At 41.5% G+C, this 23973-nt stretch overlaps 1 protein-coding gene and 1 long non-coding RNA gene across 2 annotated transcripts; both read right to left on the bottom strand.

Annotated features, from left to right (window-relative positions):
- Positions 1-494: 494 nt before the first annotated feature.
- Positions 495-8655, bottom strand: Sstr1 (somatostatin receptor 1). Its single transcript, XM_004862744.4, has one exon. The coding sequence runs from the start codon at positions 7487-7489 to the stop codon at positions 6314-6316; it is 1176 nt and encodes a 391-aa protein (XP_004862801.1). The 5' UTR covers positions 7490-8655; the 3' UTR covers positions 495-6313.
- Positions 8656-18117: 9462 nt separating this feature from the next.
- LOC110345459 (uncharacterized) lies at positions 18118-21109 on the bottom strand. The gene is made up of 2 exons (XR_002388814.2): positions 20558-21109; positions 18118-19786 (listed from the first exon to the last, which is right to left on the bottom strand). It is a non-coding gene; the product is annotated as an uncharacterized LOC110345459 (long non-coding RNA).
- Between the last annotated feature and the right edge of the window lie 2864 nt (positions 21110-23973).

Here is a 23973-nt window from a genome sequence, read left to right as displayed (position 1 = left end):
ATTAACTAGATTAATTAATTGTTCAAGGGTAATAGAGACAGGAAGAACACATTGAGAGCTATTGTTCATTGATATTTGGGATATCCTTTCCCCAAATAGTCATGTAAGTCATGTGTGCTATTCTACAATATTATCTTGCTTGCCTATCATGTCTTGAGTTTCTCTCTCTAAAATTTAAGTTAACTTTTTTTTTTTGGTACCAGGAATCAAACTTGGGACCTTGCACTTGCAAGGCAGGTAGTGGAAACACTGAGCTAAATCCCTGGCCCCAGTTGACTTTTTTTTTAAATTAACTTTATTGGTACATTTTAGGTATACAATACAGTTACATTCATCATTGGGAACTTGTACCTTTACATGATGTATCTTGGTTCTTCTTTTTCCCCCTTTCCCCTGCCCTCCTTTCACTATTGACTTTCTAATTAGATATTATTCCTGAAAAAGTCAGAACTATTTTTGTACATAGTAATTTTTACAGTGAACTCCTTGACATAATATGGTGCTTCCCAGGTGGAACCCAATACATGGTAAAACTTCCTTAAATTCTTAAATTGGGAGTACTTCAGTTTTTATCTGTAATAGTTCCTGTCATATAGGACTGAGGAGAGGGCTAGAGTTAAACTTCTCTGAAGAGATAGTAGGTCAGCTAATAGCATTTACCACTTCTCACTTCCCTTTATGCATCTCATTCCCTGAAAATTGAAGACTTGGACAATCTAGTATAAAGATATATTTATTTTTGAGTTTTAAGTTTATTATTACTCCAAATAACTGTGGTAGCATCCTTATAGTTTCAGCTTTAAATGGGTATAATATTTCTAGCTTTTGGCTAAGATTGAGCTTGATATTTATTTTGACAATAATTTACTATCAAAGTGAACATTTCACTAGAAGACTTTTATTAAAAATCACATCTCCTTTGAAGGTGACATTCCTCTTCCCACAGTTTGAGAAGCACTTATTTTATTTCAGTTTGCACTAGTAACTTCAGTTCACAGGCCTCTTCATCCTTGTCATTGCTTTGGAAATATCTTCCATTTCTTTTATAGTTGAAATCAGAAGCTGGGCATTTCTGATTGCTCCTAACATTGTCTCTTTACACACATGCTCCCTGTAATACTCTGTCTCCAGACAGTTAATAAAATAGTAAGTGATCACTTGCAATGTTATCTCTCTACTCACCTTCGCCTGGGGAAAGCATGTCACAATGCAGGACCTGTCTGCCTGGTTTTAAAGCCAACAAACTGAAATTTATTGGATGAGAAGCATGCTATCCATCTGAATATGTGGAAGAAGTTCTCATTAGCTCAGTGTAGCTCAAGAAATCAACAGCACAGACTTTGCAAAAGTGTGACTTGTAAGCTTTCACTACTGTAACAGTGACCAATGTGAATGTCTCTGAACCAATTCAGTTAAATAACTAACTTCTCTGATGTGGTACTTCAGGATAAAAAAGAGATCAAGCTAGTTGTGACAAAAACATAACCCTAACACCGAAGAGCTTTTAAAGAAGGTTTATACAGTATCAATTTATTTAACATAGGTTTGAAATATATTACAAATTTTTAAAACGCATTTTCCATACCATTTTTCAGGGGAACTTCCTGCCATTGGTCTTAGGCTAGAGCAACATACTCAACAATTATTACAATGGTCATAGTTAAAATGGATGAGACATCAAAATTTTTAAACTATGATCCTTTCCTGTGGGTGTCCTGTGAGAGGATGGCCTGGGAGATACTACTACGGGAACCCAGAGGTCGCCTATAAGTGAGATAATGGTTCACAGATACTAAACTGACAGATCTTAACTTCCTTTGTAAATCATGCTTCCTATCAGTTTCTCCCTCTGAAATGAGGCTCATGATCTTAGGGTTGGAGACTTGTTTTCAATGTAAAAATGCTGGGAAATCAGGCACGTGTGTGGGTTTGGTTAGGAAGTGAGGATTTGCTAAATATATTTTCCCTGCTATAGCATATGAAGAGCTAAGACTGAAGTACTCAACTTCTGTGGTTTTCCTCTAGTGTAAAGGTGATGTGGGAAGCATGAAACATTTTCATAAGTGAAGTTGGCAACGATAAAGAGAGATGCACCACAGAGAACCCTGTGAAAGGAGAGTGACATGGTCAGAGAGAGGAGATCCTGAGGGCCACCAATCCAAGCTACCCTCCTTCCCTTCTAACTACTGAACTCTGAACTTGAAGGCTCACCAAGGGCTGCAGTGGCAGGCAGAAGTGACTCTTCAGCAGAGACTGGGGTAGCCCAGTAGACTGGTGGGCTGTCTGAAGACTTGGGAAGACACTGGAGAGGGGAAGTTGTCAGAAGCTGAGGTGCAGCCCTCACCAAAATGAGAAGTCCTGTCACAGGCTCTGGCTGCTGCAGTTTCATCAAATTACACCCAGGATGGAGCCAGATCCACAAGTGACCTGGTCTCAGAGAGCAAAAGACAGAGAAGGCCCTTCTCCCAGGGACTCCACTAATTCTCCAATAGGATGTGCAAAATCTCCCCACATTCTGTCTAAAGTCATTTTCCAGATCACAAAAGAGCGAGAGGAAGCCAGCTGAGAGATTGTCCAAACTTATGGAAATGAAGTTTTGAAATTAAAAATCGTAGCTATTGAAATTATTAGCGCAGGGGCTAGAGGTGTAGCTCAGAAATAGAGTAGAAGTAGCACGCAAGAGGCCTTGGATCTGATCCCCTGCACAGCTCAATAAATAAAAAAGCAAATAGCTTAATTGGGTGTGGTAAAGTTTGTTACTTTTTTTTTTCTCTCAGCTAACCAGTTGAAAAGTGCTTGAAATAATGTTTAGATTCATTAAATCAAAAATAACAGGACTGGGGATTTAGCTCAGTGGTGCTGCTGCCTGCCTGCCTTGGCAAGTGTAAGGTCCTGAGTTAAAAAAAACCAACTAGGGTAGGGGTTGCAGTTGTAGCTCAGTGAGAGACATATGCTTAGAATGGACAAGGCCCTGGGTTCTAACCTTAGCAGTAAATAAATAAATAAATAAAATTTTGAAGTTGTTTTCTTTGCTACATCTAAGTTGGAAGTCTAATTTTCCATTTGTCACTCACTTTGCTATAGTTTTTTTAAAAAATCATATAAAGACCAAAGTTCAGCCATCCTTGTCACATTGAGATAATGAACAGCACTCTATTAAGGTTGGAGTTACGGAGCATTTGAAGTGCCCACCTCCCACTCTGGTCCTAGAATTACTGCTGCTCTTGTCTACTTGGAAAATACTTCTTTCTGTTTATTTTGTTATGAAAATAAAACTACTGCAAAAATTGAAGTCTTTAAAAAATGCTCCCCTAGTGTTTTCTTGCAGTCTTCCAGGATGGAAATAGCCATCACTGAACACAGCATAGAACAGCTCCTTCTTCTTTTATGTTCCTTATGTTGAAATCTGATTTTCCTATTTCTTTTAACCACTAAGCTCCACAACACTTTTTTTTTTTTGGTACCAGGGATCGAACTCAGGACCTTATGCTTGTGAGGCAGGCTACTGCACCACTGAGCTAAATCCCTGGCCCCCACTTTTAAGAAATATTTTTCCGTATCATTATCTCTTCTTCAGATGTAGATCAGCACTTACTTAGCTCCGACAACAGTCTGAGGTCATAAATGAGGGCAGACAGTAATTTAATCTGTGAGAGATAGAGAGATATTGTCTACTTGGTTTGGTGACAACAGAGTGCAAACCAGGGCATTGTTTCTTATCCATACGACTCAACTGTTTCTCTCTCTCTCTCTGAATTAACAGAACTTTCTTTAAAGAAAATAACTGCAATCTTGGTTAAATTTCCAAAGATAATCTGAAGTCAAGCCTCGGTTGTGTGTGTGTGTTTGTGTGTGTGCGTGTGTTTGTGTGTGTGCATGTGTTCAAGTAATCCATTAAAACAGTAAGATTCAAGCGCCAGTCAGAGAACTTGCTGTAGCATCATACATCTGTTTATTTAGTTAGTATCACAATGATAACAGGTTAAAAGCACTAGATTTATATCCTGTTAAGAGTATGATGATCAAGATTTCAATTTGTAAATTCCATGTTCTTAAACATTAAAAACCTATTTTCCAAAAGAGTAATAATATATAGTATTAAGGGACAGATCTAAACTTTCTGATTTCTGATCAAAAGCATATTTGTTCATCAGTTTAAATTAAACATTAGAGACATTTAACTGTTGGTTACTGCTTTTAGAAAAGCACAATGTTGAAGCAAATATACAGGAAACACCTTCAGAAAAGTAAGTTCAACCATTGTGTACCATGTCAGTGAGAGAACCTGAGAATCCCAGATTATTGTCTCCAGATCATTGTAATACACTCTGGCTTATTTCAACAATCAAGCAGCAAACATGTGTCTAGTGCATACTATGTACAAGCCAGCATACTAAGCAACACAAGAAATACAAAGAAGTAAAATTGTTGCTCCTTGCCCTGCTTGGATTTCCAAAGTAGCTGGCAAGATTAAACATAAACACAAATAATTTCATTTCCAATGTTCTCACAAACTAGTGGATATATAAACTGGATTGCAAGAATCACGTCTGCTGGAACGTAAAAGAAGTAGGGACATCCTCAGCAGTGATTAAAGTCTTTGAATTAGATTTCTCAGTTCCAGGTTGAGTGCTACTTGCAGCTCTAAACCTGAAAGTTTTCCAGCCAGAATCACTTCTGTCACTGTTAGTGGCTATACTTGGAATTGTTTCATGGACTCATGACAATGGGACCAGATAAACAAATATATATATGAGTATACACAAACATACATACCCACACACACACTAAAATCACATATAGGGTGATGCTTCCCCTATACGTTTCCTGGAAACCCAGGAGTTTGGGGCTTTTTACTCTGCATGGAAAGAAGCTAGCCCCCATTGTCATTTATTTATTAGTATTATAAGACAAGCCACTACAATAAGAAAAATAGGAAAAATCTCCAAATTTCACTGAATAGTGAGAAAATAGACATACTAGAGGAAAAGATAAGAAAAGAGGGTCCAGCAGAGAGAAGGGTTTGAGGAGACCTTGGAGTAGGGGGAAAGTTTCCTCCATTCCCTCCACTCCAATCCCTAGAGTCCCCAAGAAACCGCCTGAGCTAGGCAAGGGGAGAAAAGGAAAGCAGAAACACATTTCCCAACACTACAAATAAATAAATAAATAAATATGGGAAACAAGAAAATAACTTGGTAGGCACCGCTTGAAAGGGAGCAACCGTCACAGGCCAGATGGACTGCACTCCAGCCTGCGGCTGCGGCTACATGGCCAACTTTGGCCACTGATCTAAGTTGTCACCCTAGACCACTGCCCCGCTGCCTCTAGAGACCTATACAGGACCTGGAAATCCAGGGTGGCCCCATTCTTCGGTCAAGTGGACTCCTCTAGAAACTTGGGGAGGGAGCTGCCTTGCTTCAGTGAGTGCAGCGGCCTGGAAAAGTCCCCCCCCCCCCCCCCCGCCGCGCTAGACACAGAGGAGTAGGGAGAACGGAATTTTGAAAGTGAGAGCCAGGCAGGAGGGTGGCTTCTAGCCGCGCCCTCCCGACCCAGAGATCTTCTACAAAGGCTTGTTCTCCCGCTCCTTTTGCTCAAAGAGGGGGAGGTGGTGGGACGTCGCGGAGACTGACTGGGGTGGGAACCACAAGACCTGTTTTACTTACTAAGCACCTGGCTCCACTCTGGGCGGAGTGGGAGCTGCGGAGGGTCCCAGGGAAACATGCTGCCCAGTTCATTTCTAAGTGCGACTTCTCTCCAAGTTCAGGTCTGCCTAGTTCAGTCTCAAGTGGACTTGCCTTAAAGTAAAACTCCTCCAAAGGAGAGCGGTAGTTCTCCATTTCCTGAGGAGCGCCAGGGCAGGCCTGGGGGAGAGGTGGGAGCCTACTCGGAGGGCAACTCGTGGCTACAACCTTGGCTCAGTTTAAACAAACAGAAATAACAGCTGGAGAGGCTGCGGATGGACAGCGGCGGCGGCGTTGAGTCGGCGATCTGCACCCGGGGCGGGACGGTGAGGAAAGAAGGATTTCCAAGGCGTGGGGATCAGAGGGATTGACAGCAGCAAGCTCAGCGGAGGAAAAGGCCCAAAGTGGGACACGGAGAAAAGGGTGCTCAGAAAGCCTTCCCGATTTATAAGCGAAGCTCTCAATTCTACCTGGCTCTTCGTGAGGCATTCCTAGGTCTCTCCACCCGAGGGGTGACGGACCCTAGCCCCACGGCCCCCCACCCACCGCGCCGGGCGGCGGCGCAGATAACCTCGCTCCACCCTGAGCCTCCCATCCCGTCGGTCTTTCGCTTCCTGGCGCAGGGCGCGGGCTCAAAGCGTAGTGATCCGGGAAGTGCAGGTGCCGTTACGAAAGACGCCTCCGGATTCCAGGTTCTCGGGCTGGAAGTCCTCCACGCTGTAGGCGCGGCTCTTGAGGGCTGTGGCGTAGTAGTCGACGGGCTCTTCCGCGGCGTTGTCCATCCAGCTGAGGCACAGGATGCGCTGGAAAGAGCGCTTGAAGTTGTCCGAGAGGAAGCCGTAGAGGATGGGGTTGGCGCAGCTGTTGGCGTAGCCCAGGATGACGGACAGCTGGCTCACCGTGGCATCGTCCTGCTCAGCGAACACGTTTACCAGCTGCACCACGTAGAAGGGCATCCAGCAGATGACAAACACCATCACCACCATCATGACCATCAGGGTGATCTTGCGCTCCGAGCGCTTGCGCTGCTGCCAGCCGGCCTTGAGGGCCACCATGCGCATCTTGGCGATGATGAGAACATAGCACAGGCAGATGGCCCCGACGGGGAGCAGGAAACCCATGAGAAACGTGTACAACACGAAGCCCACTAGCCAGCGCTGGGCAGGCTCGGGCATGAGCATGTTACAGGCCACTGTGCCGTCGCTGTTGGCCGCGGTGCGTGAGAAAAGCACGATGGGCAGGATGACGAGCAGCGACAGCACCCACACGCCCAGGTTCACCACCTTGGCCACGGTGGGGCGACGGTAGCGGGCTGCTTTGATGGGGTGCACCACGGCCACATAGCGGTCCACGCTGAGCACAGTCAGGCAGTAGATGCTGGTGAACATGTTGACCGCGTCCACACTGAGCACGAGGCGGCAGAGCAGGGCGCCGAAGGGCCAGTGGCGCAACAGCGTGGAGGTGACCAGGAAGGGCACGCTGAGCATGAGCAGCTCGTCGGCGATGGCCAGGTTGAGGATGTAGATGTTGGTGGCAGTCTTCATCTTCGCATAGCGCAGGATCACGTAGATCACCATGGAGTTCCCGCACAACCCCACCAGGCACACCACGGAGTAGATGAAAGAGATGAGGATGGCGCTGCCCTGGCCCTCGCTCAAGGTCCCGTTCTGGGACGCGTTTCGCCCAGGCTCCTCCATGCCTTCCGCAGCGCCGGCCCCGGGGCCCCTGCTGCAGCCGCCTTCGCTGCAGCTGCCCGGGCTAGGGCTAGGAGAGGAGGAAGGAGAGGAGGCGGTGCCATTGGGGAACATCCCAGCCGAGGGGGGCCGGTGGGGCTGCAGGCGCTGGGGAGTTCTCGAGCCCCCTTCGCCCGCGCCCTCCCTAGCCACCCGGCCGGTCGCCAGCAGCTCACAGCCACCTGGCGCCCCGGGGCAGAGAGCAGCGCGGGCGGAGAGAGCAGCTCCTACCAGCACCGGCAGTGCTCATCTCCTGGCGGCTGCCTGCGAGCTGGCTCTGGCGCTCGGGGCGTCTGGGCACGCGGGAGCTTGGAGAGAAGCGGCCAGGGGGCTAGAACCCGGCACGCAAAGCCATTAACTGGCGCAGCTCCGGACCGGTGAATGATTAATAGGCACCACCAGCGCGTCAGCAACTACCGAAGGGGGGGGGGCTAGGTGGTTTGTTCTCCCTCCCCCAATTTTTTCCTTCCCAGTCCTTCCCAGGCTCAACTACAGGAGCAGCTTAAGCGCTCCCTCACTGTACCTTGGCGCGCTCCCCAGAGGGACCAGGGGAGTGTCTCCGCCTACCTGGAGGGTAGCTGCGCGCCTGAGGTGCAAATTCTGTCCCACCCCACCCAACTCCGACCCAACGCAAAGACTGAAACGAACTCCAAACTGGCTATCTGGAGGTGATCTCAGTCCCCCACAGTTGCTGCCCCCTCCTGGGGAGAACCCTGGCTCCTCTCCAGGGATGCTCTCTGGGGCCATTAATTCCCACCTCCCACCCCGGATGGCCCTGCCCTTCAGACCTGCTAAGGAAGCTACGGGGCTCCTTCCCAGGGCGCTCTACCTCCGGACTGACGCGTAGAAGGCCGGTGCAAAGTGCATGTGGTCTGGGCGGCGCGCTGACGTTCTTCGCGCGGTCCGGCTCCCCTCTTGGGCTCGGCCCCCAGCACGAGTGCCCACGCGAATACTCTTGGAATCGCGGAAACTGGTCCTAAGCCTCGTACGTAATGAGCAGGAAGCGCCACAATGATGCTTTAGGGGATTCTGAGTCGCACCGCGCAGCCCTTGGGTGAGGGGATGCGGAGGTCTGAATGAACCACTGCCAATCTCTTAATAAAGCTCGTGGTGCCCAGAGCCCCCACCCGTGTTTCCCACAGGAATATCGACTGTAGAAACCGGGACGCGGAGCTGGGAGCTCCGGAGGAGCCTGAGACTCCCTCCGGAACGTGCCAGGCACGGTATTGGAAATTCATCTAGGTGTTCACTTGGGAAAGATAAGGCTGCCCACTCGGAAGAGCTCCGCCCACGTCCCAGCTGTACTTTGTACCCTGGAGAGTTGGCGGGCAGGGCTGGGGGGGGGGGTCTGGGCGGGCGGGGACGCTGGCTCCTCTAAGTGCCTGGCAGCTGCCCGTGAGGGTGAGAAGACCTGCCACCAACCTCAGGATCAAAGGGGCCACATTTGAGTTTTTCCATGTAATACTACTGCCCTTGAGGGATGGCTTGACTCTAGTTTCTGTGCCGAAACCACTAAGACAGACATGGACGTAGGCATGCCTGAAGCTTGCTGACTTCATCTAGAAATAGGTTTTTCGTGAAAGAATAGGTTTTTCAATTGCTATAATTTTAAAATGACCTCGGGGACATCCCACCATTTTCTGAGTTGAGGCTCTAATTGTCTTTCAGGTTGTCCCAGTCAAAGGAAGGACCACGGTCTAACCCCTAAATTCTTTTCATAAATGCTGCTTTGCTGCCCAAGACACCTGCAAATCTTTGTGGCAAGCATGTCAGTTCCCAGGAAGACTGACTTGTGGCAGTGTCTAGCTCCCAGCCTCTCAGGAGCTTGCTGTTTTCAGTTTCCCCCTAGTTCTTCCTCCTCCTCAAAGAGAAGGCACCCACTGTGCAATGAATCTTAGTGTTTGCTCCTCTCAGTACATTTACCCCAAGGAGAGGCAAACAGAAACTATGCTCACAGACACTATCTCTACCAGATAGTCTAGCATACAGAAATGGATGCAGAAATCAAATACAAAAAGTATAACGTCTAAAGCCCTGTTGCTTTGTCGAGGTAATAATTTACATATATGTGTTTTAATTCCCCAAACGAAGTGTTCTTGGAAGGGAAAGAACAACTTGCAGTGTGTTGATTTTAGCAATCAGAGATGAAAATAAATGACCACAGACTCTCATAGGAATGTGTGTGATGACATTGAATTATTAATGAGAAAGGTGTTAGGTTGGAATTTGAAATATCATAAGGCTGAGTTTAACTCATTACTTTATATAAATGGTCTTATCTACATTGGGACAGGGAATTGTTATTTCAGTTATATTTCTTTTTCCTTTGAATATCCAGCACATATGGAGAGAAAACAATGAATGTACATCAAGTTAGCCCCCATCCCAATAAAAGAGTAGTTTTTTCCCCCTAGAAGAACATTTTACTGTCAAACTTCATAGTGGTTTAGATGCCTCTGTCACTCGCTGACTAGAGACACCAGGTTCTATTTCAGGGACCTGACATGTCTGTCAACAGTCATCATTTAGAGGCATTGACCTAGATCATGATGGCTTTATGAGTAGTGGGTGAAGGGATTTGGCAAAAGATAGTTTTATCATTAGAACTTTATTATAATATTCACTCTACAGCTCATCTGAAAAAATACACTCAATTAAGTTGTGGTTTCACATACAAAATAGAAAAACTTAAGACCTGACATAAGCATATCCTCTCTGCTTGTGAATTGGTTTCTGTGATGGGCAATTTATCTATTAAAAGAGATTGACAATGAGGTATTACTTTACACCCACTAAAATGACTATAATAACTTGCAAAAACAGAAAATTAATGTTAGAGAGGATATGGAGAAGTTGGACAACTCATACATTGCTGGTGGGAGAAAAAAATGATGTAGGTTTAGAAAAATACATTTGGTGATTCCTCAAAAAGCCAAAGACTGAATTACCACATGAGCCAGCAATTCTACCTGTCTTTTACTCCTCAAAATTGAAAAAGATATTTGAATAAAAACTTGCACATGGGTGTTCTAATAGCCCCAAAGTGGAACCAACCCAAATACTTATCAATTGATAAAAGAATAAGCAAAAAGTGGTATATTCCTACAGTGGAATATTATTCATCCTTCAAAAGTAATGAATTGCTGATACATGCTACAGTATAGATAAATCTTGCGGATATTATGCAAAATGAAGGAGGCCAGGCACAAAAGGTCTTGTATTGCATGATTTCACTTATATGATATGTTCAAGATAGGCAAACACATAGGGATAGATACAGTAGCTGATTAGACCACTAATCTGCCAGGGGCCAAGGGAACAGGGAAATGGGGAAGAAGCACCCAATGAGCAGGAGGTTACGTTTTTAGATGAAGAAAATGTTCCTGGAGTTAGACAATGATGGTGGTTGGACAGCATTATGAATACACCAAAAACCACTGAATTGTATACTTTAAATATCTAAAATTATAAATATTATATGAATTTTATTTTAATAAAAAGTGGTTGAGACATATATAAGCCAAGCAGTGATACTAAATCTCTTCAGCAATGTTTTTGTCATTGTATCTGTGAATCAACTTATGAGCAAATAAAAACAGACAAAAAAAGGTGGCACTTCTGGGCTAAGCAACATGTAGATTGGAGATGTAGCTGCTTTTAAATTATACTAAGAGCAGAGACCAGTTAGGAATCTTGCCTTCCCCTGAGATCTCATGCAATATAAATTGTTCCCAAAGATATGGGGAAATTAATATAGGCTTGGGATTTCTATAATGCTCAAAAACCACAGCCTGTGAAAAGGCAGGACTCCATCAACTTTTTTTTATCATATTGAAAACTTTTATTTTTTTTTAACTCATACATTTAAAGTCTTGCAAAGTTTAGGAAGTGCTTCTTTTCTCCATGCAACCTGCCTGTTCTCGAGCTCTCCTTTCTTGGTTATCATGTTTCCTGAGCCTCCATAATAGAAACATTTCCAAAAAGAAGAAAAGGATGTTTTCCAGGAAGGGAAGGATGAAAAGCCCTAATCGAGGAAGCTTTGGATTCTTAAGCAGAGTATCTTCCCTCATTCTAAGTTTCTCCTACAAGTTGTACTCCCCTATGCTATCCTGGACCAGGTGCAGGCTTTGATTATTGCATTCATCACAACGTATTGTGATATTTTTGGTGTGTACTTGTCTGTCCCACCTTATAAATCTGTGAGCCATTGAGAATGGGAGCTATATTTTATTTATCTTTCTGTCCCCAGAACCCAACACAATACCTAGAAAATCACCTGAAATCTCTTTATTTTGTTGTTTCAAGGCATCCCATGGATACTACTACCTTTTGACGCAAAGACATGAACTGTGAGCTTCTTATAAGAAAAGCTTTAATGCCTGGGTAATATTATCATCTGTAATAATTCCTTCTACATTTAAATCATTCGGAGTGATTCCAATTTGCATGTCCTATATCAACAATTATTATGCTGATGATTCATTCATTGATCATTCTCGGTCTTAAATTTCTTGGCAGAGAAAAGGCTCTGGAAAATGGGTGGTACATGCTTTAGTAGCTAATGATGGTTATTTAATAGTACCATGCAGTGTGAAAGCCATTATACATGGAAGATCGTTTCTTTTTAATTGCAGTCCTGAGTCTCAGTTGGTTTGATGAAATTGTAATTATCAGGAGCTCCAATTCTGCTTCTGCCACAATCATTAGTAATGTGGTTTTTCCAGTTGGAACCTATAATAATTCTCTGGTGAACTCCTCTAATCTATGCCAGTAGTAAAGGGCTAATTATGGCCAGGGATTAAAGAGGACACTTCCTGCAACATGTTCTGCAGGGGCATCAACATCAGTCATGTTATAAATACCTGTCTGGGCAGATGGGATCAAGCTGACTAGAAGGGCAAGCACTGCTCAGCCATATGGTCCAAAGTGGAGGATATGCCCCTTAAGGATCATCTGCCATGAAGCAGCTAACATGATAGCAGTCTAATAAGAAAGTTACTGGGGTACAAAGTGACTACAGGGCTGAGGAGCATTCTAAACTTCATTTCCCAGGGAGGCCCAATCACTTCACAGCAGTCTCGGTAGCCTGTGGTTCAGTTCATCACCACTCTCAGCAAATTCACCCAGGTCCGCTGATTTTCCTATCGCCTCTTCTGTGAAACAGCATGATACAGTCTTTTTCGGTGTGCTTTCTGAAAAGACATATTTATTGTAACAGTTCCCATTTTACCCTATGGATTCTCTATTGCTAAATAAGGTTTCTAAGAACAAGAATTCAGCACATATAGGCAAGTATTCATTGTTATTAACTGATAAATAAAAATAGAACCAAAGTGGTTACCTGTATTACTTTAGATGTTACCTGTATTACTTTAAATCATCTTTATCAGCAACACATTTTTCTGTAATAAGTTCTCTGTTAGTTAATGATTATAAGGTAGCTTGCATTCATTTAAAAAATTGCGTCAAAATCCTCTTTTTGGTCTTTTTAGCAGAAATCAAAAAAATGCTTCCAAAGTCACAAAACTATATTTGATTTCTTTTGATACCTCAATTGATGTTTGATTTTTAGCAGAAGATTTGAAGATTTACAGCAAATCACCCATTCCTTAAGAATGGCTCTTCTTTTGCAATGGGCTGTATCTGTCAATCAGCTTCATCAGTTAATTAAGAGCACAAACCTCAGCATAGGACTGGGTAGGGAAGGAAAGCCAACTTTATAGATGAAAGCTACGTATGCAGGCAGCTCACCATTATGGTGTTGCCATTTTGTTCCAGTTCTAAATATGCTGATGCAGGAATCTAGACACATGTTCTATCAGCCCAATCACTGTTTTATGTAGATGTAAATAATCACCTTAATTGGCTGAGCTTTTCTTCTTTTCCTAGTTAAATTGGAACTTTCCCATGACAGTTAATCATGATACATCAACTTTGAATGGATTAAGAAACACCCAGAAGATTGGAAATGCACAATTCTGGGTGTGCCTGTGGATGACTGGGTCACTAGCTCACTTCCTCTTTCTGAGGCTGGGCTGCCTCTGGCTGACAAATGCTAGGTCCTGTCTCTGCTCTGCTTTCTCCACACAGCATAAAACAACATTATTTGTTGGCATCGAGGAAACAGCCTGCGAAATAGCATGATTTGTTTCCTGGTAGAAAGAGGGATCAGAAGACAACATTGTCCAGGTGGGGACACTTGGCCCCTGATGGTAGTAGAAATGCATTACTTTTTGTTGACTGTGTGGATCAGTCAAACTTCACTATTTATGGAAGTAAAATTCAGACTGTAGTGGAATAGACTTAATTTTATAATCATATATAGTCACTTTTTTGCCCCTATTTCTTTGTTAGAAGAAACTGGAAGTTAGTATCTGAATTCCACTATGTATGAATAATGTGTGCTTTATTCATAAATTAATAATTTATTCATTAACTTAATAAATATGTATTGAATGTCACTGAGTGACAAGCACTGTTTCAGGCACTTCAGATGCAGAGGCAAAGAAGGTGGATTTTCTATGGCATTCGAATGAGACGCAAAGAGACTGAGGTCACATTTTAGTGAGACATTTAAGAAGCACAGTAGGGATGAAAGACTGCAGAGTGCTGGAGAAGGGGTGTATCTGGCAGGGATTAGACCCAAAAGGAACAGAAGAAGGTGTGGAGTAGCCCTGAATGATGTGAAGGGAAAGAGCATGCATCAAAGCCACCATGTTTCTGCAGCTACCAGGATCAGGCACACTGTGCAGTTATACCCCATCTTCCCACCCCCTTTCTTGTCTTGTTAAAGTCATAATTTAGAGAACACCTTTAGGTATAAATAAACAGTGATTCATTCTAATCAGCATCTCCTATAGGGAATGCATGGTGTCCATGTAACAGTGTCCTTCCCCACCGGCCAAGGCTCCAAGCCTGTGAGCCCCCAGCTAGATCTAGACTCCAGACTGCTTTCTTAGAAACACAAAATGTCCCTACCCAGCGGCCCCAGAGCCACGTCCAAGGCCAGTGTGGGCAGGCTACATGGTGGGTACCAACACTGCTAGCCCCAAGAAGAGGCCAGGAGGTAACTTTAGGGGAGCTGAAGCAGCTGAGGCTCAGGTGTGGCTGTGGAAGCTGAGTACCTATCCTAACACACACAAGGATGCTCACTATAAAAGATGGAGATGAGGCTGGAAATTGCAGTGGGATGGACCACTGCTGGGGGCAGGTTGCAGGGCAGAGCTCTTGAAGAGCACTAGGAGTCTAAACTGGACTTTGTCTTCCTAAGTTAAAATGAAGATAGAATGATAGGATACAGTTTATTTTATAGCTTATAAACTTGATATATAACTTGCAAGCTGAGCAAACCAAACAGTGGGCAAAGATGGAGAGAGGATGCCACACCAGCCACTGCACCCTTTTCCAAAATAAAATTCCTGTTCCAAAATAAAAATTTCCTTTTCCTTCAGGCAAGAAAGCAAAGTATTATGTAAATAAAGTTGATGCAAACACACAAACACACACACACGCATATTACAAATGAACACACACATGCATAAGACTGAGAAGACAGTTACTAAGATGTTAACGGTGGCTCTCATCAGTGTGTAGGCCTTGGGTGGTGTCTTCACCCTTTCATAGAAATTTTCTATTTTTTCAACCAAGAGTGTGCATTGTCTTTTAAATAAGATAAGGGCAATAAAACCTTAAAAACTTTTACAAAAAGAAAGGACTCCAGGCCATTAGTGTCTACTCTATCTAATGAAGCATTTGCTGAATTATTTCCTCCTTACCTTTTGTGTCAGAAAACACTAAAAAATTTATGCTAGAAATTACATATTATGATGGAAATTAAAAAGAAAACAAAATGCCCCCTGCAGAAGGTGGTAGAAGGAAATGAAACGAGGCAGGAGTAGTCTATTATCTTCTGGCAGCTCCTGTCTCCATGGACAAGTATTCCCTAAGCATGCTTGAGTCTGCAAAGGCCACCTCTTGGAATTGTCACAGCAATGTAAATAACAAGAAGATGTTTGTGAAAGGGTAGTGCTGTAGTTTGATACCAAACTTCTGGGTTATATTTTCCATGTACTTGACCTTATGCAAGTGTTTAATCTCTTCGTGCTTTAGTTTCCTCATTCATAAAACGAAGATAATATTGCATCTACTTTATAGGGTTGTTAAATAGAATAAACATAGTAAAGAGTTTAGAACATTGCCTGGCATGTAGTAAGCACTATATAAAGTATTTAAAACTATTATAAAATAATTTACAGATTATAGATTACAATGTAACATTATTTTTTAGTTAGCCAGTAGAATTTTTTTTCATTAAGTTTATTGGTACATTTTAGGTATACAATATAATGACATTCATCATTGGGAATCTGTACCTTACATGATATATCTTGGGTCTTGTATTTCCCCCATTTCCCTGCTCTCCCTTCAACCCCACTAGCCCTCCCTATTTACAAAGTCTTTGTTTCCATTTTTTCCTTTTCTCATATTTTTTTCTTGCCCTTCTTTCTTTTCCCCTACTCCTCCCACTTTCTCTTCACCTTTAGACCTTTTCTTCCTGTTTCCCATTATCTATTATATATTTTGATTCTTATTTATACTTTCAGTTTCTCACACCAGAGAAATGATTTGGTATTTACACGTGTGTGTCCTATTTATTTCACTTAAGAGTATGGCCTCAGTGTGCATCCATTTAGCTATAAATGACTCTAGTTTCTCATTTTTTATGGCTAAGCAGTACTTCATTTTATAAAAAAAATCACATGTTCTTTATCCAGTCTCCAGTTGATGGGCAAATGGGTTGTTTCCAAATTTTAGCTATTACAAACTGTGCCACTATAAACACGGGTGTGCATATATCACTGTGGTATGATTCTTTTAATTCTTTTGGGAAGATATCCAGCAGGGGAATAGCTGGGTCAAATGGGACCTGTAATCCTAGTTTTTTGAGGTATCTCCATACTGATTTTCACAGTGGTTGTACCAGTCTACACTCCCCCTAACAATGGAGAAGGGTTCCTTTTTCCCCACAACCCTGCCAGCATTTGTTTTTGGTTGATATCTTGATAGCAGCCATTCTTTCTGGAGTGAGGTGGAATCTCAGTGTTGTTTTCATCTGCATCTCTCAAATGACCAATGATGTTGAATATTTTTTTCATATATTTATTTGTTGCTTTTAATTCTTTGTCTGAGAAATATCTGTTCATTTCAGATCCCCATTTTTGAGTTAGATCTTTAAATTTGGGGGTCTGATTTTTTTAAGTTCTTTATATATTCTAGATAGTAGTCTTTTGTCTGAGGAATAGCAGTAAAATTTTTTTCCCAGATTGTAGGTTGTCTCTTAGTTCTGTTGGTGGTTTCTCTTGAAGTGCAGAAGCTTTTTAATAGGATGAGCTCCTAGTTTTTGATTCTCTGTGCTAGTTCCCATGCTATGGAGGATTTGTTCATAAAGTCTTTTCCTATGCCAATATCTTCAAGAGTTCTATCTAACCTATCTTCCAGCAAGTTTAGTGTTTCTGTTTTAATATTTAGATCTTTGATTCACTTTGACTTTAGTTTAGTGCATGATGAAAGATATGAGTCTAGTTTTAATTTGTGGCAGGTTGAAATCCACTTTCTCCAGTACCGTTTATTAAAGAGGCTATCTTTCCTCCATGAGGGTGGTTGGTTCCCTTGTCAAAGATGAGGTAACTGAGTATATCTGGAGTTGTGTCTGCATCTTCTAACCTATTCCACTAATCTTTGGGTCTGTTTCTTTTCCAGTACCATGCTGTTTTTATCACAATGGGTTTGAAGTATAGTTTCAGCTTGGGGATTGTGATACCCCCTGCCACGTCTTTGTTTCCTAGAATTGCTTTTGCTATTCTAGGTCTCTTCTGGTTCCAAATGAATGTTTGGATTTTTTTCTCTAGTTCTGTGAAATATACTGTTGGGATTTCAACTGTGATTGCATTGAATCTATATAGTAGTTTTGTAAGTATGTCCATTTTCACTATATTGGTTCTTCCTACCCAGGAACAAAGGATGTCTTTTCATTTTCTTATATCCTCTTCAATCTCTTTTTTCAGAGTGCTGTAATTTTCAAGGTAGAGGTCTTTTACTTCATTTGTTGGATTGATTCCTAGATATTTCATTTTCTGGATGCTATTGTGAAGGGAATTGTTCCCCTAATTTCTCTCTCAGTGAGTCTGTTATTTGTGTACAAGAAGGATACTGATCTTTTAGTGCTGACCTTGTTATCCAGCTACTATACTGAATCTGTCAATTAAGTCTAGATTCTTTTAGCAGAGGTTTTAGGGTCTTCTATGTGGAATATCATGTCGTCAGCAAATAATGACAGTTTAACTTCTTCCTCTCCTATCTTTGCTCCTTTTATTTCTTTCTCGTTTTCTATTTTTTAATTTTTCTTTCTCTTGTCTAATTGCTGTGGCTAATGTTTCCACAACTATATTGAATGAGAGTGGTGATTGTAGACATCTTTGTCTTGTTCTTGATTTTAGCATGAAAGATTTCAGCTTTTGACTGTTTAGTATGATGTTTATCTCAGATTCAGATAAAGACTATCTAATCCAATTTTCTATAGGGCTTTTATCATGAATGGGTGTTGTATTTTGTTGAACGCTTTTTCTGCATCTATTGAGATGATCATATGGTTTTTGTCCTGGGCTCTATTAATATAGTGTATTACATTTATTGATTTGCGTATGTTGAACCATCCCTGCATCCCTGGAATGAATCCCACTTGGTCAGGGTGTATGATCTTCTTGATGATCTTCTGCATTCTATTTGCCAGTATCTTATTGAGGATTTTTGCATCTATGTTCATTAGTGAGATTGGCCTATAGTTCTCTTTTTCGGTTGAGTCTTTCTCTGCTTTTGGAATCAGAGTAATACTTGCTTCCAGGAATGAATTTTGCAGTATTGCTTCACTTTCAATTTCATTAAAGAGTTTGAGAAGTAGTGGGATTAGCTCTTTCCTAAATTTCTTGTAGTATTCAGCCATCGGGACCTAGGCTCTTCTTTGTTGGTAAATTTTTAATTGTTTTCAATTTCACTGATTGAAATTGAGGCGTTTATAATTTTTATATCTTCTTTGTTCAGCTTTGGCAATTCATATGTATTTAGGGATCTGTCCATTTCTTCTGTGTTTTCCATCTTATTGGAGTATAGGTTCTCGAATAGGTATTGATAATCCTCTGGATTTCTTCTGGGTCTGTTGTAATTTCACCCTTTTCATTCCTAATTGCTTGGATTTAAGCCTTTTCCTTCTTTTTTTTGATAAGGTTGGCTAAGGGTTTGTCAATTTTATTTATTCTTTTGAAGAACCAACTCTTCAATTCATTGATTTTTTTATATTATTCTCTTAGTCTCCATTGCACTGATTTCTGCTCTGATCTTTATAATTTCTTCCCTTGTATGAGCTTTGTGTTTGTCTTGGTCTTCCCTTTCTAGGAGCTTGAGTTTCAGCAGCCAATAGAATTTAAAAAATCTATTTTTCCTTTTTTGCTTATAAACTTAATAGATCTATGCTATGTGTGTTTCTTACCCTTTCACTTTCCTTCTGTCTATATAGGTGGGTTTTTGAACACGATGCACTACGTTTGGTACATGACACACCTCCAGCTAACATAATTCTACAGTGTTAAACACTTCTACTGAAATCATACCAAACTCAGTTTGGTCTATTGGCATCCTAAGGATTCTAACCACTGTACTCACTGAATCAAATAATGCAATTGTAAAAGTGTTATACAAGGACAGGCTGAGTTTTACATAACATTTCTCTTTGCCTCAATTTCCTATGTGGCTCCAAATCTCTCAAGCTGATAACAACCACAGCTGGAAAATACATCCATATTCTCCGGATGCTAGGCTGCCTCTTACAGCCCATTACCAGCATCCCAGTCTACATGTAAGGGTAGCAAGGAACACAGGAATTGTTTCCTTAGGGAGAGCTTCCAGAGTGCCATGTATTTTCCTTGCCATGCAAGTTGTAAGTGGGTGCTCACACTGTCAGTCAAGCTTGGGGGCTTCTATAAAACCACTTTGAGAGTATGGCAGTGTCCCTAAGGGTTGAAGAAGACACAAGCTGGGGCCTGATTCTGGCCCAGAAAATTTAAAGGTGAACAAGGACCTGGAATTGCCTTGGGTAGCAGAGTGGATTCCTTATAGGTGGAGGATGGAACAGTCAGCACCATAGGTAGACATGTGGGAGCACCTCTGAGACACCTCAGCAGGAAGTCTGTGACATCCAGGAAATGACACAGTGGGCCATCTCCAGCAAGGAGCAGGTGTGATGGCAGCCAAGTGTTGTAATGTATTCCATCACATGGTTAAGGACAGTCTTTCTCATCTGGGATAGTTCTGCATCTCCCCCTGCAGGAGCCAAAAGCAGAAGGAGTGAGGAAGAAGTGAAAAAATAACATAAGAAATAATAAAAAATCAACAATTTCCCTCTTCCTCATGATTCAGGGGCAAAAGGACTTTAAGTTGACTGAGATATTACAGTTTAAATTTAGAAAGGATTTTTAAAAATGATGTCTGAAAATGAGACTTTTGGCATTTGAAACTGAACAGCAGAAGCTATGATCTGTACTTTCCACTCACAGATTTGGCATCTTTAACCTTTCCAACTGCACGATTGTAGAGGAAGTTTCTACTGACTACCCCGACTTTGCAAATAAGGAAACCAAGACATAAAGAGGTTGAAAATTGACTCAAGTCACACACCTTAAATACTGAAAGCCTGGGTTTGATTCTAGCAAACTAAGCCGGGGTTTGTACTCTTAACCACCTTATTTTACTGCTGTGATTATATTTCCCATGGAACACTCAAAGAGCTATTTTAATGATAAGAAATTACATAAATAGCAAATCTAAGTCATTTTCTTATTTCTTGCATTCCTCGATGTACCCAACAATTTCCTCTATTTTCTCCTTTAGTTATATTGCCTAATCAGTTGAAAGTAACAAACTAGTCCCTAACTAGAAGTTTAGCATAAAGTGTTCTGAAAAAAATAACAATAACAAAATATCATTTTAAAGAATATAAGACTGGAATATCTATGCCCACAAAAATACATTTTTCTCTAATTGCCTACCACCTTTTCTCAGTTCTGAACATGGAATGGGCAGCAGTTCAGGTACCTTTGCACCATCTTTTGCATCAGTATCTCTGGCGAGCTTTCACTACTTCAGTGTTCTTGTCATTCTTTACCTTTTGCCCCCCTCAGGCAAATGTATATCCAAGCAGTTGGTCAGCAGAGCCACTGGATCAAGAGGGTAAAAGAGCAAGATCTACTGTGAAATTTTGTACTGACTTCACAAAAGTACAGCTGAAATGTATTCCCAGGAAAGGCAGAGAGATTGCTACTAAAAAAGAAAAATCAATTAAAAGAATTCTCCTCCCCTAAAGCAAGTGTGTGCACATTTGAAGTGGTCTAGGGGCTTTGCACTCAGGCTTTCCTTGATTTGACTGACAGCTGGAAGAAAAATGACAGAATACAGGTGCCAGGTTTATTGAAGGAGAGGTCATGTTCTTTCCTAATTGAAACATTATGTCTCTATTTACTAAATGATTTGGGAAATTAGCACATAAAAATGTCTTCACTCACTAGAGGGTAGTGAAAAAATTCTAAAGGTATTCACACTACACACATGGCTAGTGTAAACCAAAACTATTCTATGTTAGTGTTAAAATTTTTTGATACAAAATTTTGAATAATTTCTGTCTTTTTCCTTTGAATTTAGAAATTAAAAGACTTGATTTTAATCCTGCAAAATGTCAGCATCTATTTATTTTCTTGGAAAGTTCTATTCCATTCTATTTATTTTTTTAAATTAATTTTATTGGTACATTTTAGGTATACAATAAAATGACATTCATCATTGGAAATTTGTACCTTTCCATAATATATCTTGGTTCTTATTTTTTCCCATTCCCTTATTCCATTCCATTTATGAGAACACATACTCTTAAAATCCACCAGGGGGAGATTTTAACACTGAGCTTTCAATAGGGAAAGTTTTAGATTTTACACTGCTGTATTTCAATTGACAAATGGAACAATTTAAATTTTGAATTTAACCTTGATGATAAGATTTACATCTAGATAAAACTCCTCAAGCTACTCCAGCTCTATCAAAATGTGGACTTAGTGACTAGGAAGAACTGATGAGGTATTGCTAGGTCTTGTCAGAGAATGCCTGTGATTGTTTGTGTCCCGGGGAAGAGAAGAATTGAGTGTGAAAGGGGCAGAATTTTGGGCTTCTAGGTGGAGAATCAGATTAAAGAATAATTTCAGATCATTGCTATCATGTCCATTGTTTGTAATGCCTGGTTTGGACTGCTGCATAAAAGCTTTATTTGGTTTCCTGGGAGGCTTTAACTTCTAGAATGCCACTGAGATTCTTTGGATGAATGATAAAAAAACCCCTGTAAAATGTATATAAGGGGTCCTTTCTGAGACCACCTGCTGCTTTATTTGAGATGGTATGACATTATTGCACAAATCTTTGAATAATAAACACCATTGTGGTCCATCAAATTATCGGTTTGTAGCAAGCAATAAGAACTAAATACTATCAAAATTCCAGCAAAATTTAAAAAGAGTAAATCTATAGAGAGGGTCTTGTAATAGAATTTGAAATACAAAATCTTCTTCCAAGCTTGTTTAACCCCTATTAACATACAATTTTTTTTTAATTCCCAGGAAAACATTGCAATCTATAGGATTTTCCCTTCTAGAATTAAGAAACAGAATGAAAAGAACATTGATACTTGTTATGATTTGGATCTAAAATGTCCCCCAAAGGTCAGCTGATGGCCTTTAGGGAAATGATTAAGTTGTCAAGGTTCATAACTGAATGGGCTATGAGGATGTGAGCATACTTGGGGACTGTGGGTCATGGTGTGGCTCACAGGGATATGACCCTGAGAACTGTATCATGTCCTCAGTCCCTTCTTCCCTGGCTGTTTCTCATTTGCTTCTTAGCTGCCTAGAGCCGAGCAGCTCTACTCTACCACACTTTCTGTGCCATTATGTTCTGCCTTACCACAGGCTCATGACAATGGAGCCAGTTGCCCATGGACTGAATTTCTGAAACTGTGAGCCAAAATATACCTTTTCTCCTTCAGGTTGTCTTTCTCAGTGTATTAGTCAGCTTTTTTTTTGTCACAGGGATGAAATACCTGACACTCAAGACTTAAGGGGGAGAGATTTGTCTTGATTCATAGTTCCAGAGAGTGCAGTGCCTGGTTGGCTGGCTCCAAGGCAGAAATGCATGGCAGAAGAGCCTAGTGGAAGAAAGTTGCTCAACCTACGGCAGCTAGGAAACAGAAAAAGCAGAAGTTCCTCCAAGGAGGTATGCCTTCAGGGACTCACCTCCTCCAACTGGCCCCTACCTCCTAATAGCACATTTGGCTATGAGCTCATTAATTAATCCATGGGTGAGTATAGCTTCCCCATGATCAATCATCTTCCAAGAACCCCACTTCTGAACGCATGAGAGTTCGGGGAGATTTTAAGTATAACCCATAACCTTTAGGTATTTTGTCACAGGGACAAAAAGCTGATTAACACCATTGACCCTAGCACAATGACTTCCATTCTTGCCATGTTGAAAGGTCTTGTGTTTTACATAAAAATGATTCTGTCTTCTCTACCAATTAGTGAAACTTTTTCCTTTTCTTATGTCAATACATATATCCTTGTTCTCATACAGTAGATTCATACCTCCATACTTGAATGCTTTGAAACTTGTGAAATTTGGTACTTGACATATTTTGACATAAAAATTTTATCCTGGTACTTGTCATTCATTTGGTACTTGATGAACAAGGTAGAACTTGTCGGTGCCGATCACTTCATGACTTCCTGTCCTCTCCAACCAAAATAATTTGTCTAGTACTTGTCATTTTTGGTACTTATTGCACCTGCTAGATCCAATTACGAACAAGTACTGAGGCACTACTGTGTAGCATAGAAACCAAGCATATTCCTTAAGATATTATGTAAGAATATTTTCTTTTGATGAAAGCTAATACTTATTTATCCCCTTTTTCTTCCCTAGCTTACCTGATTCCTTGCTTCTGTAAGGTATGTGACTGATTTCCTGGCTTGTTCTCTCGGGGTTCAGCCTATTGACAGAATATGGTTTGAAAGGAAATAGACAACCCAAAATGAAAAGAGATCCCTGAAGATATCATGAGCCTGGGTACACAGGAGAATTTTGTAGGCCACAAGAATAGAGGGCATCTATGCACTGCTCCTTGCCAGAGCTCTGAAAATATGACTGACTATTGAAATCAATGGCAGCTAGGCTTGGTTTTAGATCAAGGGTAACCAGTTTGCTGGTGCGGAACCAGGAGAAAGGTGCACAATGAAAGCTGGCATATAGGTGTTTTGCCTGTTAACCAGTGTGTACAATGATCAATGTACAGAAGAGTCACTAGAAACTTTGGCACTGAGTAAAAGGTACTCTTGAAGCTTGACATAACCTTGGAAAAGAGGGAGCATCAGGAACAGCAGGAGTAATTTCTCACTAACCTTAGAAAATCTTTC

The sequence above is a fragment of the Heterocephalus glaber genome, unplaced genomic scaffold, assembly GCF_053883595.1.
Source record: "Heterocephalus glaber isolate CG9 unplaced genomic scaffold, H.glaber_assembly_v1.0 deba00000901, whole genome shotgun sequence".
Classification (NCBI taxonomy): domain Eukaryota; kingdom Metazoa; phylum Chordata; class Mammalia; order Rodentia; family Bathyergidae; genus Heterocephalus; species Heterocephalus glaber.
The sequence above is the reverse complement of the archived record's forward strand: the minus strand, read 5'-3'. Positions and strand labels throughout refer to the sequence as shown.

Coding starts and splice junctions, on each gene's coding strand:
- Sstr1 (XM_004862744.4), bottom strand. CDS start 7,489: ATGTTCCCCAATGGCACCGCCTCCTCTCCTTCCTCCTCTCCTAGCCCT.